Raw genomic sequence first — 16,992 nt, 5'->3', positions numbered from 1 at the left:
TGTCTGCAGACTACTTCCACCTAGCCGGCCGGACCTTCCTCGTTTACGTCGACCGCCTCTCCGGGTGGCCATACGTGTGTTTCTACTCCATACCAGCATCTGCTGCTCAATTAGTATGTTTCTTACGTTCTGTTTTTGCAGATACTGGTGTACCTGTTGTTATACGAACAGGTGGAGGGCCACAGTTCACCTCTTCCACCCTCCGCCGCTTCCTGGCCCGCTGGGGGGTGGAGCACCGGGTTACCTCTCCATATAACCCAAGGGCCAACGGGCACCCAGAGGCTGCTCTGAAGATCGTCAAGAAGCTAATCTCCACCACTACCAAGGACGATAGACTGAACTGTGACGACTTCGCACGCGGCCTGCTGGAGCTGAGGAACACACCGCGTGCAAATGGAAGGTCTCCTGCCCAGGTCCTGTTCGGCCACCCACTACGGTCAACCGTACCAGCACACCACCGATCATTCGCGCCCGAATGGCAACGTGCAGCGGACGTGTGTGACGCCAAACCCAGTCGTCTGCGTCAGCAGGCCAAGGAGCGCCACGACGCGACGGCTCGTACACTTCCCGTGCTGCGCATCGGATCGTACGTGGACGTGCAGGACCATGTCTCAGGACGGTGGGACCGGATGGGCGTTATAATCGACGTCGGGAAACGGAGAGACTATCTGGTGAAGATGGGGAGCGGTCGGACTCTCTGGAGGAATCGCAAGTTTCTCCGCCGTCATCGCCCCATGGTGCCGGCGAGCATCACTCCAGGCAGTCAGCATCCTGTGGAGGCGTCTGGCGCCGGGGACTAGCGAAGGCCTTTAGCAGCGCCTCCTGACAAGGACAACATTCCCGCGCCCCTGCGTCGCTCTGAACGACGGCGACGGGAGCCTCAGCGCCTGACGGTGCGATGGAACTCACAGACGTACGATGGCGACGCATCTTCAGACGACAGGGACTCCTCAAGCATCCCTGACGTCTTGGGGGAAGGTGTGGTGTTTACGTGAGGCGTGTATGTGCGACCGATTGTTGGATGCGTATGAATGAGCTGTGAGCGAGACACTTGAATGAAGCGTGGCAGTGAGTGTAACTGTTTCGTTGGTTCATTGGTTCATTCCTTGATTGTATTAAGAGTTCATATCTTCCCTACCAATGCTTGGTAAATCAGACTGTATCTTGCCACTACATGAATAAGTCGGACCGCACCTCCTCTCTTCGTTCATCTACCCTGCCATCCTGCCATGAGACAAACTAAACACTAACTTGAACTTACTACACACACGCACACGCACGCACGCACGCACACGCCGCGCCCTGTGAGCAACCACCCTTTTATTTTATTTATTTTTGTTTACATCCTGGCCTACAGTATAGCGTCGGTAGGCTTTCCTCAGGGGCCTGGTGGTCGGCCCGAGCCTGTCATGGCGCAGGCAAGTGTTTATAATGGCGCCATCTATTCTTGGCTCATGCTGCCCCCCGAAGCTCTAGACCTCTAGAGTCTGGGTTGATAGGAGCGTTGGTGAGCACCGCTAACCGACAAGTTAGCGAATCCACTAACCTAAAAGTTGGCTTTGTTTATGCTAAACCGCTAAACTGATAAACAAATTAGTGGAAGCTAACTCTAACCGCTAACTTTTTTTTATATATGGATTTAGCTTCGGTTTAGTATTTTGTCCCTAAACCCTTAAAAACAGACCTAGTGTCCTGAAATTCCAATATGTTGTAGCTTAGACATAGACCTTTCCAGAAAGGTATAGCATGCATGGTCTCCTTGGGGTGGCACATAACGCACCGGAAGTGCAAGACATTGGCGTTCGTCATGTCTCTTGATTTAAGGACAAAGTACTTCTCCAGGTGGGGCCACGGGTTCTGGGACTCCTGGCCGTCAGTTTGAGTGTCCTCCGCCTCACTCACAGCTGCTGCCGGCTCCCTAACAGGGTCAGCATCCTCAGGGGGAACAAAAACGTCCTCACTCGGGTCACCTTCCATGACGCCAATAACGATAAACAAGGCGACAATGATGAGTACGACTACACCGTGACAACGTCGCAGCTGAACTGAATAAAAAGCCCAACAAACAACAACAAAAAGAGAAGAGAAAGAAGCCTCCAGTTTATCCTAAATTCGTATATTTTTTCCAAGATTTCCCGCAAATGTACCAATTTCTTACTTTTTTTCCATAACTGAAACTTTTATATTTATTATTTTAAGTATTTCTTGTCAGGTGGAAAATATCGATTTTTTTTTGCAACAAAAGAGTCAGCTCAAGAGCAACAACAAGAGTGTAGAAAAAAGACCGCTACTTGCCGCTCCCACAACATAAGATAGTATAGACTAGCTAAAAGATAGGTCAAGTTATAGGCAGAAGGAAATACAGACGAAGGAAGGCTGTTCCAGAGTTTACCAGTGTAAGGGATAAAAGAGTGAAGATGCTGGTTAACTCTTGCATAAGGGGTTTGAACAGTATAGGGATGAGATCAAACAACAGATCAAACGCGGATCAAACAACAGATAAACATGGAACCTCTTCACATACGCAGACAAGCACACAGACTTACACTTATGTACAAGATCACAAACGCTCACATTGACATTGACCCACACACCTACTTACACAACGCAAACAGTCAACGTACTCGTAACACATGCATCCATAGATATCAAATATATCACACTAACACTGACGCATACAGGCACTCATACTTTTCACGCACCATACGTGACTGGAACAGCTTCCCTCAACAGATTTTAGACTGCGGTACAATAGACTCATTCAGAAAACAGACACGCAATCACCTGTCACCCCAACACACCAACACTAACAATAACACTTGATTCACTTCCCTCCCCTGCACACTCGGCTCCCCCGTCCCCACAACAGCCAACACAAGTATGCATTTTATGCACCTGAAAGGTGCCCTGCGCATTATCATCCAGATCCAGATCCTGATGAGCTAGAATGGACAGTCGAGTGCAGCGGGGCCACGGGAGGGGGGAGGCATGCAGATAGCAAGTTCAGAAGAGCAGTCAAAGTGAAAATATCGATAGAAGATAGAGAGGCAACATGGCGGCGGAATTTAAGAGGTATAAGACTATCAGTAAGAGGAGGGGAGCTGATGAGACGAAGAGCCTTAGACTCCACTCTGTCCAAGAAAGCTGTGTGAGTGGAGCCCCTACATAAATGAGATCCATACTCCATACGAGGGCGGACAAGGCCTCTATAAGTGGAAAGCATCTGTGCGAGGGAGAAGAACTAGCTGAGACGATACAGAACGACTAACCTCGAGGAAGCTTATTTAGTGAGAGAGGAGATGTGAAGTTTCCAGTTGAGATTTTGAGCTAAGGATAGACCGAGGATATTTAGTGCTGAAAAAGGTGACAGCTGAGTGTTATCGAAGAAAAGAGGATAGGTGTTTGGAAGATTGTGTCGAGTAGATAGGTGGAAAAATTGTATTTTTGAGGCACTGAAGGACACAAGGTTCCTTATACCCCAATCGGACATGATAACAAGGTCTGTCCAGTCCTGTCCAGTCCTGTTGAGACGGTCTTCTTTTGAAAGAAGTTGAATAATGCGGAGTGGAGTCGTCAGCGTATGAATGGATAGGGCAGTTTGTTAATTAAGGAAGGAAGATCATTAATGAATAACAGGAAGAGAGTGAGTGATAGGACAGAGCCCTGTGGAACACCACTGTTGATAGGTTTATGGGAAGAACAGTGACCGTCAACCACAGCGGAGAAAAAACGGCTATTATACGGTTATTAAATCCCGAGTTCAAAGAGTTGGAAATTTAAGGTGCATTATCCTAAAATACCAAAAGTTTCCCTAATAATTGTCCAATTAACCTACTTTACAGCGTAATTTACCCTAAAGTGGAAGCCCTGGAATTATTGCGCCATGTGGCTCAACTGGTGCTGTGTCTGCCGACAACGGACATGAACAAACTTCATGAACTTTTTAGTGGACGTAGAGGTAACTGCGGGGGGACTACATTTAGAGGAAGCTAATTGGACCGCTAACTGTTTTCAAAGTTAGCGGAAACGCTAATCATTAATGAAAAGGTTAGCTTTGCTAATTAGCCGTTAGCGGAACCAAAGCCCACCACTGGATAGGAGGTATTCAGGATAGCATATGGGTAGTCATACGCCACTTTGGCTGTCACTGAAAAATCCCAGGTGGTACCGTGGATTCGAACCAACATCATCCAGAAAGCGGTGAACGCGGGACCAGCACACTAAACACTAACCCAAAGACTCCCCATGTACCTGTATGCCTGTGTGTACCTGCCTGTCTGTGTGTGAACCTATGTACCCTTGTGCACCCGTGTGTACTCACCCGTGTCCTGGCGCGGCACCCACACACACAGACACACGCCACGGCGTGTGAGGAACTTGCGTATCTGCGATCTGAACTTGGTGGTGGTGAAGGTGTAGAGGAAGGGGTTGAGGGCGGAGTTGATGGGCAGCAACACAACCACCACGTAGGCGTAGAGCTCGGCTGTGGATGAGAGCGGTGGTGATAGTGAGAGCGGTGGTGGTGGTGAGTGGTGGTGGTGGATGTAGTGGTGGTAGCGTTGGTGGTGGTGGTGGTTGTAGTGGTTGTAGTGGTGGTAACGGTGATAGTGGTAGTGGTGGTGGTAGTGGTGTTTTTTTTAGTGGTGGTAATGGTGGTGGCGGTAATGGTGGAAGTGGTGGTGGTTGTAGTGGTGGCAGTGGTGGTGGTGATGGAGGTGGTGGTGGTGGTGATACAAGTAGTGGTCGTAGTGGTGGTGGTGGTGGTGGTAATTTTTTTTTATAACAAAGGAGACATCTCAAGGGCACAAAAAAAGTAAACAACAATAAAAAAAGCCCGCTATTCGTTGGTTGTGGGTGGTGGTTGTAGTTCTGGTAGTGGTGGTGGTGGTGGTGATAGTGGTTGTGGAGGTAGTGGTGGTGGTTTTAGTGGTGGTGGTGGTGGTGGTGGTGATGCTTGCAGTGGTGGTAGTGGTGGTGGTGGGGGGATAGTGGTGGTGGTGGTTGTAGTGGTGGTAGTGGTGGTAGTGGTGGTGGTGATGGTAGGGTGGTGATGGTGGTAGTGATGGTGGTAGTGGTGGTGGTGGTAGTGGTGGTGGTTGCAGTGGTGGTAGAGATAGTGGTGGTGATGGTGATGGCTGCAGTGGTTGTGGTTGTGGTAGTGGTGGTGGTGCTGGTAGTGGTGGGGGTGGTTGTGGTGTTGGTAGTGGTGTGGTAGTGGGGGTGAGGGTGGTAATGCTGGTGGTGGTGATGGTGGTGGTGGTGATGGTGGTGGTGGTGGTGGTAGCGGTGGTGGTGGTGGTGATGGTAGTGGTGGTGGTAGCATTGGTGGTGGTGGTGGTGGTGGTGGTTGTTGTTGTGGTGGTGGTAACGGTGGTGGTGGAAGTGGTGGTGGTGGTGGTGGTAGCGGTGGTGGTGGTGGTGGTAGCGGTGGTGGTGGTGGTGGTGGTAGTGGTGGTGGTTGTTATGGTGTAGTGGTGGTTGTTGTTGTGGTGTAGTGGTAGTGGTGGTGGTGGTAGTGTTGTTGTTGTTGTTGTTGGTGGTGGTGGTGGTAGTGTTATTGTTGTTGTTGTTGGTGGTGGTGGTGGTAGTGTTGCTGTTGTTGTTGTTGGTGGTGGTGTTGTTGTTGTTGTTGTTGTTGTTGTTGTTGTTGTTGTTGGTGGTGGTGGTCAAGGAGATTTAATGTACACCGATGGATTGTAGTGACTGCATGAGTTGTTGTCGTGGAGAAAATTGGATATGGATATGGTGGTGAGTGATGGTGGTGGGGGTAAATTTTGGGGAAAATAGTTGTGGCATTGATGATATACTGGTGGTGGTGAGCGGTGGTGGTCGTGGTGAAATTTGATGGTGGTAGCAGAGATAATGAGTGATGGTGGTGAAGAGTGGGGGGTTGTGAATGATGGTGGGAGGGGTGGGGGGGGTGGAAGTGAAGGTGAGTAAGAAGTGGATCGCTTCGCCTAGCCCACCTTACGACGCCAGGCCTGAGGGTCCCTCCGAACAACTCTCCATCCATGTCCCCTTATCATTGGAAAATACCTCCTGGCAGGACCTATAAACTTGCTCAAGTCGAGTCACGAACATTGTGAGCGTCCCCTTGGCCTCCTCAACTCGGGATTGTCTCTTACAGAGAAAACCCGATGAGCAGGCTCGGCTTCTGGGTAATGTGCCACGTGTCCGTATAGCCGGAGATGATGTTGACAGACAAGGCGGGTAATATAGTTATCTAGAATCAGTCTTACGGAGTAGTCGCCGGTTTGACACAAAGTCATTCAAGTGATATCCCATGATTCTGCGTAGACACATTACCAGCGGCAACAATCCACCTCTCTAATTACCTATTTCGTGCTCACGTCTCACAACTATAGAGTAAGACAGGGAGTATAAGGGACTTATGATCCAGATCTTCTCCATCTACATAAGTATCGACAACGTTATATACTGTGCTGAGAGGAGTCAATAATACCTTGAGCTGCTCAATCCGCCATAGGGACTTCCTGGCGAAACCCACCGCTGTTCTGTACTGCGCTGCCTTGCCTGCCAAGATATGTGAAAATTTCCGAAACCTCAATACCCTCGTTAATGCATGAACCGAATGTTTTATTTTATCTAGCTAGCCTCCAAACACCTGTACCTTGTTCTTGGCCCAGGGTGACCTGAAGTCTCAGAACTTCGCCTCCTCGTGCAGTGCCTCGAAAGCCATAACTAAAACCTCGAGCGATTCCGCCAGGATTACTGCATCATCGTCAAAAACAATGTCAAAGACCATGGTATTGCCAATAGATGTCCAACAATGACTTGGTAAACAACTCTGCCTTGTCACCAGTTCATACAAGCGTTGAAAAGGATCGGGCAAGGACACAGCCCTGCCTCACTCCTGCTTCCACAGGAAAGAAGCAGGATAGACCCTCCTCCCCCCCACACACTTTACAGCTCTCTCATTCCCAGTCAATATACCAATAGCCCTTGCAGGAACCCCTCTGAGTCGCAGAAGATCCTAGAATGCCTCGTGATGCAGTGAATCAAACGCCTTCTTGAGATCGACATACATGGGCTGCAAGCATCTCCTGTCAAAACTCACGTCGGCTTCCACCAGTAGGCGAAGCACTAAGATACGGTCCAGGCGGAACCCCAGACTACTCAGGTCTCTGCAGCTTTGGCAGGTGGCTGCGGATCTGCATCAGCAATAGGTGGGCAGGGACCTTGTCTGGGACACTGACCAGTGTAACACCACGGTAGTTGTTGCAGTCCTGACGGTCCTCTTTCCCTTTTCCAGATAGGAAGAATGATACAAGATTGCCATACAGTAGTCATGACCGCATGCAATCCGCGCATCATGGTTTCACCCCAGCTCTGAGCAGTTCCCACTAATGTTACAGATACCAGGTGCCTTCCACCTCACCTTTGCCACACCATCTCACCTCATGAAGAGGGTGGGCTTTCGTAGATAGGTGGATCAGCATCAGCCACCTGCAACCCAACAACTCGAAGCTGTCCACTCGGAGGATCTGCTTTGTACAACTGCTCAAAGTATTCAATCCCAACAAGCTCTCTGCCGATCCATTTCCGACACGAGGCAGCCATCAGCTGTTCGGATCATGGAGGTAGGATTAGGAGGAGACGGCGCGAGCTGGGTGAGGTGTCCCAGGAAAGTGAAGCCAGTTTGCCCGCACTGGCCAACGCCCAGGACTGGCAGGATGGCCGCGCCAACCCTTAGTATCAGTGCTTTATTAAATGTTTTATCAATTGTTTCGCTATCTGTTAAGGTACTACAACTTTTTTCTTGCTTTTAGACTAACACATTTTTATTATTATTTCAATTACTTTTCAAATTAATATTTAATTGTATTAAAACAAGTACTCATGCGCGAAAATAAGTATTTTCAGCGCGATGAGCTACATACTAGAAATAAAAATATCCGTACATGCATTAACGACCATTTTTCAAGTAACCTAAACCCTGATTTTATATCTTTTGTGGATAATAAATGTTCATAGCACAACTAATAATACCTGATTTATAAGTTAATTGTAAAGTTCATAATTATAAGTGCACTATTATACAATCGTCCATCCTAAATTTAACAAGAGAAATTGGAAGTAGGTTTGGTTTGTATTTATTGGCCACTGAAATGAATAAGTTTGGTGTACAGCTGACGGCTCCTTACCTTAACATTACTTGCTAATTTATTATTTATCTGTGTAGCATCATTCTTAAACCGTACCTTCAAATATGTCGCAGCAACTGCCTTAACTAACAGATGCAGGTGGTTTTCCGGAGGGTCTGTGTCATACATGTGATTAGTTATGGTGGGGAATATGTTTTTTGGTTGCAATAAGCCAGCACTGAAATAACTAATTTACTAATAGCCCCCTGCCCTAAATTGTTGCATGACACTCTTTCTCCGAACAGTTTTTTGAAGTGATACAAATATCAATAACACCGTCAGAAGGATATACCAAGTTTCCTCTATCCTTACTTTAATTAGTGAGTGAAGGTGGCGTGCATCGCCTTTCTCTAAGTTTAGGGGGGAAATACATGGTTCACAACGTAATGACCTCATCAATTTGTATGCAACAAATCCTCCAATATATGCCATACTTTTATTTACACCCTTTGAGCGGTGGGATGGCTTGGGAAAAAAAAAAAAAATTATATATATATATATATATATATATATAAATATATATATATATATATATATATATATATATATATATATATATATATATATATATATATATATATATATATATATATATATACCAGCATCATCTAGTATTTTTTCTTTCAAGGACTGAATTATTGATTATCTGAAGAGAAGAATTATTTACAGTATTCGTTACACACCTGTTGGACACATTTAATATTGAACAGACCCAGTGGTAAGTAAAGCAGTTGCCTCGAAGATATCTTGTAAATCATTGTGAACGAGCCATTTCTTATATGCAGAAGAAAATTGCCTTGTTGGATTATTATTCAAACCTCCCACACCTCTTATCAGTCCAAATAGCAACCCATATGGTCCTGACTTAATTTGTATCTCATCAAAAACTTAAGGGTGGGTTCCGAGTAGCAATTAAGGTTTCATATAGATACTGTAGGCTTCTTATGCAGAAGAAAACCAAGAAAAGCCTGTCTTCCTATTAGATGATTTAACGAGCTGCCCATCAGGGAACGCAAGTGATCTAATATGTTTCTGCTGATATCAGGAAATCTTTATTTTATCAGCATTATTATGTTTCATGGGACACTTGTAGCCAGTTGCGTGAAGATTTCTAGAATTCATGATGTGTATGGTATTTTCCTTATCAAACCTCGGGGTGCTGCAGCTGTATGCAGCATCGTGAGCAGCGAGGCACGTTCACACAGTCCATTGACCTTGACGAATGGCTGAATACAGTGATTCATGTCTATAGTGAGGTCTAGGTAGGCGCAGTCAGGTCAAGCTAAGCCTAGGTGAGGCTGGGGCAGCCGACACTGCTTCCTGCCAATCCCAAGATGGCGGACTCTACTTCATTTTCCCACAGCCTGCCTCCTCCTAATCCTACCTCCATGGTTCGGATAGGGCTTACCTGAGAAGGAGGCTTGGAGCTGAGTTTCTTCAGGGCTCAGTGCAGGTCAAAGGTCATTGCATATAAATGTCCCTAGACTTCTCAGCGAGACCCCTGACATACCTCCTCCTTGTCTCTTCTCAGAAGAGCTCTAGTCCTAGCAACAGGGGCCTATAATGGTCCTGATTCCCAGCCTGTCTGGCAGCGTGACTCTCGTCAATATTCTTCAGCGTCTCCGCCTAGGCAAATGCACTTCTGGATCTCGAGCGCTCTTCATTGCAATCCTTGGTAGCTCGAAGAGTCTCAAGTTTGAAGGTATCTCACAGTTCTATACATGGTCCTCAATGGTGCTGAGCACATTGAACCGATAAGAGACTGTCACTGCATACCCTGGGCACATGTCAGGTCTTGCAGCCTCTAAGATTGAACACAATTGCTGCATCTCGAGATTCTTTGACCTGACATGGAGCTTGAGTATTGCAACAACAAGCTTATAATCAGTTCCAAAGAACTCAGCACACCGGAAAACCCTACAGTTTTGAAAGATCTTTAACGAGTACTTACGAGGATGGGTCAACCTCCTCAGCTATCCTTCCAGCATTCCGAAGATCAACCCTGCCTGGTTCCGCGTGCAGGCGCTGTTTCTGCACATCCCCGGCCACCTCAAAACAAAAAGAGAGAGAGGGGTAGGGGCCCTTCCTCTTTCGAGGTGCAGGGGTCCCGTAGGCTTTGTCCTGCCCCGTCACTGACGGCAGGCTCGCCGGATGCGAAGTCATCAGGGAAGCCTGCGCGGTTGGGGAAATCCGTCCGCCGGATCGGGGTCGAGGCCTCGCCACGTACCCGACTTCTTATCTGTTGTTTGACAGGGATGTGAAAAATATAGATGGAGGGTAAAATAAAGGTGGTGGTGCTGAGCAGCGTTGGTGAGTGGTGATGGGGATGTCGTGGAGAGGACTGCTGAAGTGGTGGTTGTAGTGGTGGTGGAGGGAGCTATCTGTAACGGTGGCGACGGTGAGGAATTGTGATAATGAAAGTGGCGTCGTGTGTATGGTTGTGAAAATAATGAAATGTCTATAATGATTAGTGATGATAGTGACAGTGATTATGTAAAACTCAACAACACTAGAAAATATAGATCCATAGCAAAAAAGCGTCAAGTAAAAGAAACAATGAGAAAGTGAAGAGAAAGCTTTTGCAAGATGTGGAAGTGTTTTTAAGTGTTTTTTGTATTGAGAATGGGAGAATGTTAATGGTGAGACGAAAGAGAGAGGAGTGAAGAGAGGAAGTGGAGACTTAGGAGGGGGCATACTGAGAGATAGACATGAAGAGACAGGGAGGAGAGGCGGAAGAAAAGTGTGTTGGTATTTATGATAGTGATTGTAGTGGTGGTGTTGGTGTTGTTGTTGGAAGTAGTGGAAGCGCTGGTGGTAGAGATGGTTTCAGAATAACTAGGGGCGGACTGTTGTAATACTTAGAAATACACTTTTAGCACACACACACACAGCTTTCACACACACACACACACACACACACACACACTCACACACACACACACACACACACACACACACACTCAGATACACACACACACACACACACACACACACACACACACACACATTGTCATATACACACACACACACACACACACACATTCTCAGATACACACACACACACACACACACACACACACACACACACACACACACACACACACACACACACACACACACACACACACACGTCAGCACACCCATTGTTTAATGTCCACTCAAGAGAGCCATGATGCGCAGGGACGATGATGGTCCAGCAGAGACAGTCGGTGAAGACGATGAAGAAGAAGCGCATTGCGAACTCGCGGTCCCCGAGTGAGAGCGTGTTGGCTCTGGTGCGTCTGATGCTGCAGAACATGCCTGTGTACGAGACCAGATGAGGGACCACACTGGGAGGGGGAGGCGTGGATTGAGTACTGCAAGGAGAGGCTGCAGGAAGAGGAGGAGGAGGAGGAGGAGGAAGAGGAGGATCACGCGTGTACGAGATGAGGAGAACTACGCTGGGGAGGGAGCTATGGAGGAGGAGATGAGAACTGTAAGGAGTGGCTGCAGAAGCAGCAGCAGCAGGAATACGTAGGAGGAGGAGGTGAAACAGAAAGAAAACGTGGGGAGGATTAAAGAAAGAGGGAGGAGAGGAGTCTATAGAATCATGACTCGCGATGAGAGTGAAAAGGAGAGGAGGATAGATATGTAAAAAGAGTAAGTGATGAGGCTTGTGGGAGGTGTGTATGAAGGATGAATAAAAAGAAAAAATGAAATAATGAGCAAGATAGAAAAAACAAAAAAAAGAATTCTAGTGACACCAGTACAAAATGGAAAGAATGTAAGACGAAAAACAATACATCAAAGTAGAAAAGACAAAACGGAACAAATAAAATAAATTAAAATATACCGGAAGGTAAAGTGATCAATTTTTTTATATAAAGTTAATTAGTAAAACAACTGGAGAGAGAGAGAGAGGAGAGAGAGAGAGAGAGAGAGAGAGAGAGAGAGAGAGAGAGAGAGAGAGAGAGAGAGAGAGAGAGAGAGAGAGAGAGAGAGAGGGAGAGAGAGAGAGAGAGAGAGAGAGAGAGAGAGAGAGAGAGAGAGAGAGAGGCTGGAAAGTTTTGTTTAATTTATGAAACATATGTGGTCATATGCCGGAGGAGAGACAGAAGGGGAAGGAATTATAAAAGGGAACAGATATCAGGAGACGGGACATCATCCCCGATTAATACCTGGCACCCATTCACTGCTCGGTGGACAGGGCGTAGGGTATCGGAAAAGCTGCCCAAATTTTCCAATTCGCCCTGGAATTAGAACTCCGGCTCTCTTGGTTGTGGAGAGCCGAGAGTGCTAACCACTGCACTGCATGGAAGCCCTGAGAGAGAGAGAGAGAGAGAGAGAGAGAGAGAGAGAGAGAGAGAGAGAGAGAGAGAGAGAGAGAGAGAGAGAGAGAGAGAGAGAGAGAGAGACTCACATGTTCAAAGCATCAATTAGTCCTCCTTCCTCCTTGCTTTACTTCATTAACTACCTCCCTCACTTTCCTGCTGTACCTCATTACACACTTCTCCCATCTCCATTCCCTCACTCTTTTTCTCCCTCATATCCCTTAACTCCCTTGATCCTTCCTACTCCCTTTCCTTCCCTCCTCACAATTCTTCCTTAGTACCAAACTCTACCTCAACCTGCTTACCCTCTTTTCCACTTTACTGCCTTCCCCATGCATTAACTCCTCTCACATAATTATTGTTTGGTTGCTTAGAAACAACCCTCACATAATTATTGCTTAAGTAACACTTGTATAAGAAGGTTTGGGGTGTGAGTGGGATTTAGAGGTCTTAGTGTATTCTGATCTCCGTCGAAGGGCACAATGCATTCAAGCTAGAAATCAAGCAAAATTGAGCACTAGGATTCATATCAAGGGAGAGTAAACTAACAGTGCCCCAAGTCATCCTCAAAGTGTATTTAGCATTAATTAGACCCTCTCATCTTGATTATGCGGGGCCTTAGTCTCTGGATATAAGTATGTTAGAATCGGTACAGAGGATAACAAAGATGATCTTCAACGAATTGAGTAAACTTGCCATATGAGGAAAGACTCAAACCATTAAACTTGCATTCTCTTAAAAGGAAGAAGGTGCGAGGTGACTTGATCGAAGTTGGCTATAATTATATAGATGAAGGGGTTTTAGTAAGAGAGGAATATTAATGAATGCGTTTTGATGGCATGAGAACCAGGTAGGATACTGGTGGTACTGGGTTTTAACAATCAGAAATTTAGATTCAACAAGGACATGAGCCAAAAAATGGAGCTGCCAACAGAGTAGTAGGTGAGTGGAACAGGCTTGGCAGTCATGTTGTGAGTGCCAATACAACAGTCCAATGTGACATCTCAGGTAATGGCCCGGCAACAGACTCTTGATTTTGTGCGCCCATGCCAGGAAGGAGTACTTGAATCAACAACCGCTTTCAATTTTTGCGAATCTCATACCTCCCTTATTTATACTGAGGGTTACAGAAATGTTTTTGGCATCAATCGACGGCTATATTTTTTACTACAAGTGACTGGGCTCAAAATGTTCGACTCAAAGGGTAAAATTGCAAATTAGATAAATTCCTCACATGGCTCTGAAAACTCTATTTTGAGCTCCCAACTCTGAACCCACTACCTTTTTAAGGTTCTCAAAAACTTACTGGCCCCAACAAATACTTTAGCCCCACGCAATGCAGCTTTCTATCATGATGCATAACATTTCCCTACTCTGTAGTTCCTCTGTCGCTAGAGCTCAAGCAATAAACCTTAGAGCTCTTTCTGACAGAACTCCAAGACAACACGCTTTTGTCTGAGTGTGGCATTGCCTTGCTCTCCCCTAAGTTTTGCTGGCATATAGCCTCTCAGCCTGGCACTTTCCTGCAGCAGCACAACATCGAAGGATTTGTTGTTACATGCTCGATTTGATGGCACGTCGAGCCGTCACCAAAAAACAGCCTGTTTTTTTGCCGCGAGCTTGGACACATGTCCTAGTTTTGTGCTAATGTATAACCTTTTTACTTATTTCTCAAATATAACATATAATTAACCCATAAGCCCACATCTTATTTTTATTCTTTCTTGCATTCGAACTGTTCTTCCGATTTATGATAATATTTTAAATTACTTTTTGACACCAAATATATGTATATATGTATGCATACATACATATGTTATTACATTGCTATTACAATTTACAAACATATTTGGCAAATCAAAAAAGAAAAAGTAATTTAAATGTATTATTCATAAATGGGAAGAAATAGGGGTTGAATACATTAAATAGAATAAAAATAAAATAAATATGTGCAATAAGGCTGAATATAGGTTGATTTATATAGTGAAATGATTATATGTATAAAAGTAGCTTTTATATAGATATCTTTAAAATGGTTTATGTAATACAAGATAGTTAATATATTGAAGTGTTCATATATGAATTTCTTGGCGCAGATATATTAATTCCCAGTGGCGTCAGGAAGGCTACTTTCGTCGCGGCGCGTGAAATGAGTCAGATTCGGCAAATTTTCGTCGCGAATTCTGGTCGGTCGAGCAAAACTACTGAAGTTTAAAGGCGTGCTTGGTGGCAAATGAAAGCTTCTATTAATACAGATTAATAAATCAGAAAAAAATGGTGCTACTAAATAAATAAATAAAATTATAAGCACAAAAACTAGGACGTGTCCAAATCGCGGCAAAAGGACCGAAAAAGTCTATTTTGTGATTGGCTCGACGACAAACTTGGAATCAAGCTATCAAAAATCCTTCTTCGAGCTGGTCAAACTACATTGCCAAGAGGGGCTACATGCCAACGGGGTACAGCCTTCTAGAGGCAAATAGCAATGCCACACTAGACAAAACGGTAGAAGTAGTGTGTCTGGAGTTCGTCAAAATTGCTCTCAAAAGGGTTTACGTTTTGAGCTCTAGCGACGAAACTACTGAGTGTAGGGAAATGTTATGCATCATATTGGAAAGCACATTGGTAGGGCTAAAGTATTTGTTAAATACGTTTTTTTTAAATCATCAAAAACATTAGTGGGTTTCAAGGTTGGGAACTCAGTTTTTTTTTTCAGAGCCGTTTTTTGCGAATTTATTCGATTTTTTACCTTCTGACGAGTCAGTTTTGAGCCCCAAATCGCTTATTAAAATATAGGCCTCTTCATTTTGCCGTTGATTGATACCAAAAACATTTCTGTAGCCCCAGAAATAAGGGAGTTGTATGGCATTCGCAATTTAAAAGTGGTTGATTTCTCCAAAATCTTGCGGCTTAATGACAGGACTGGGGCAAGTTTCCGGTCCATAGGTAGGGTCACTGAATAGTCAGCATTAAAAAAATAGATTAGATAAATTCATGGATGTAGATGATGGGTGGGGTAAAGGCTCATGGCACTGCCTTGCACAGGCCTACCGGCCTCTTGCAGACTTCTTGGTGTTCTTATGCTATGTTCACATCAGTACATCCCTCCGGTTCGTTTCTCCTTCTTACTCCCTCCACACTCTCATTTTCACCCATTCTCTCACATCTTTCACAACTCACTTCTTCTCTATCCCTTTCCTCATTCTGTCCCTCTCTACTCCAAGCTGGTTGAGGCCCACGAAGAGGAACCCCTGAGTACAGCCAGCCAGGTGCCCAGGGGTCATCCAGGTGGAGAGGGAAACACAGGCCAAGCTTGGTGCCGTAGAAACGCTGCTGGTGCCCTTGGTAGTAACAGCACTGGAACACAGGGACAATGGAAAGTGATACTTACATAAGACGAAAAAGGAAGGTATGGTGGAGGCAAAACAGGAACATGAAGAGTCAGGGCTGTGGAGGAACTGGAGTGACAAAATGACCAGGAGGAAGAAAAGGGACAGCAAAAGAGGAAGGAAGGAAGAAAGAAAAGGTTATGGAGGAAGACGAGGAGAAATAATGAAGGTCGTGGAGGAAGACGATATTATATGAGAAAAGGAAGGTGTAGTGGAAGAAAAGAAATGAAGAGGTATACAACAGGGAAGAATAGGACAAATGGGGAGGAGAGGTAGTGATGAAGGCAGGCCCAAAAGGTTGTTTCTCATCCTTATTTCTACAATATGATGATCAATGTTTGCCTGGCATATACGAACACTTCTTGATGTTGAGGCCAAACTTTGCATGGTTACCCATCACAAAACCGTGGGCATTTTTGTTGTTGTTTATCCATTCATCTCGAATATTCAGCTTGTTGGTGCAAGTAGACTAAAGGCAGACTAAATGTTTCCTCATATGTATACGTGAAGCCAAATAAGATTTCACAACAGCAGCCTTGTTTCTGCAAATTAATTAGTGGCGCCACTATAAAAATTCAGACTGCGCCATGATGGGCTTGGGCTGGACCACCAGGCCCTGGAAGAAAACCTACCGGAAATATAGGCGAAGAACGCAAAAAAAAAAAAAAAAAAAACACACAAAAAATACGGATACTGAGTTTAAAAACCAAACTAAGTATAAATGTCAGTCACTTAGTTACTCACACATCGGTAATCTTAACACTTCTGTTTCCTCTTTGTAAGTTAAGTGTATTTGAAGAATACTTTTAGATTTTATTTTCAGTTGCTGGAATTTTTTTCATAACTTAGGAAAGAATGAAGCGAATAAAGTCAGAGAAGAGTAAGGAAGTAAGGAAAGTTAAGAAGTTGGAGATGATGATGATGCATGGTGAGGAAGAGCAGGAGTAGAAAAATGGACTAAAATATATGAAAAGAGTTAGGGAGGAGGAGGAGCAACACCCTAAAGCAGGCAAGAGGGGCAGAGTTTACTGAGGAATTGTTTGTTAAGCAGCTGTACCGGGGAGTTGAGTTTTCAGCCAGGCTGGAGGCCAAGGAGCCAGATGAGGGGAGAGGGCCACCTGGCACCGC

At 45.3% G+C, this 16,992-nt stretch overlaps 2 protein-coding genes across 3 annotated transcripts in view; one reads left to right on the top strand and one right to left on the bottom strand.

Moving 5' to 3' along the window:
* LOC126982860 (relaxin receptor 2-like) overlaps positions 1-16,992 on the bottom strand; it is a 259,491-nt gene that overhangs the window by 16,528 nt on the left and 225,971 nt on the right. Inside the window, exon 21 of one of the 2 annotated variants that reach the window (XM_050835131.1) lies at positions 4,322-4,483. The exons of the other annotated variant lie outside the window; for it this stretch is intronic. Within the exon in view, the coding sequence (XP_050691088.1) occupies positions 4,322-4,483 (162 nt within the window). The remainder of the gene's footprint in view (positions 1-4,321; positions 4,484-16,992) is intronic. 2 annotated transcript variants of the gene reach the window in all.
* The window catches only part of LOC126982861 (uncharacterized), an 81,611-nt gene that overhangs the window by 25,799 nt on the left and 38,820 nt on the right, over positions 1-16,992 (top strand). The gene's annotated exons all lie outside the window — the stretch shown is intronic.

Source organism: Eriocheir sinensis, chromosome 52, assembly GCF_024679095.1.
Source record: "Eriocheir sinensis breed Jianghai 21 chromosome 52, ASM2467909v1, whole genome shotgun sequence".
NCBI lineage: Eukaryota > Metazoa > Arthropoda > Malacostraca > Decapoda > Varunidae > Eriocheir > Eriocheir sinensis.
The sequence above is the reverse complement of the archived record's forward strand: the minus strand, read 5'-3'. Positions and strand labels throughout refer to the sequence as shown.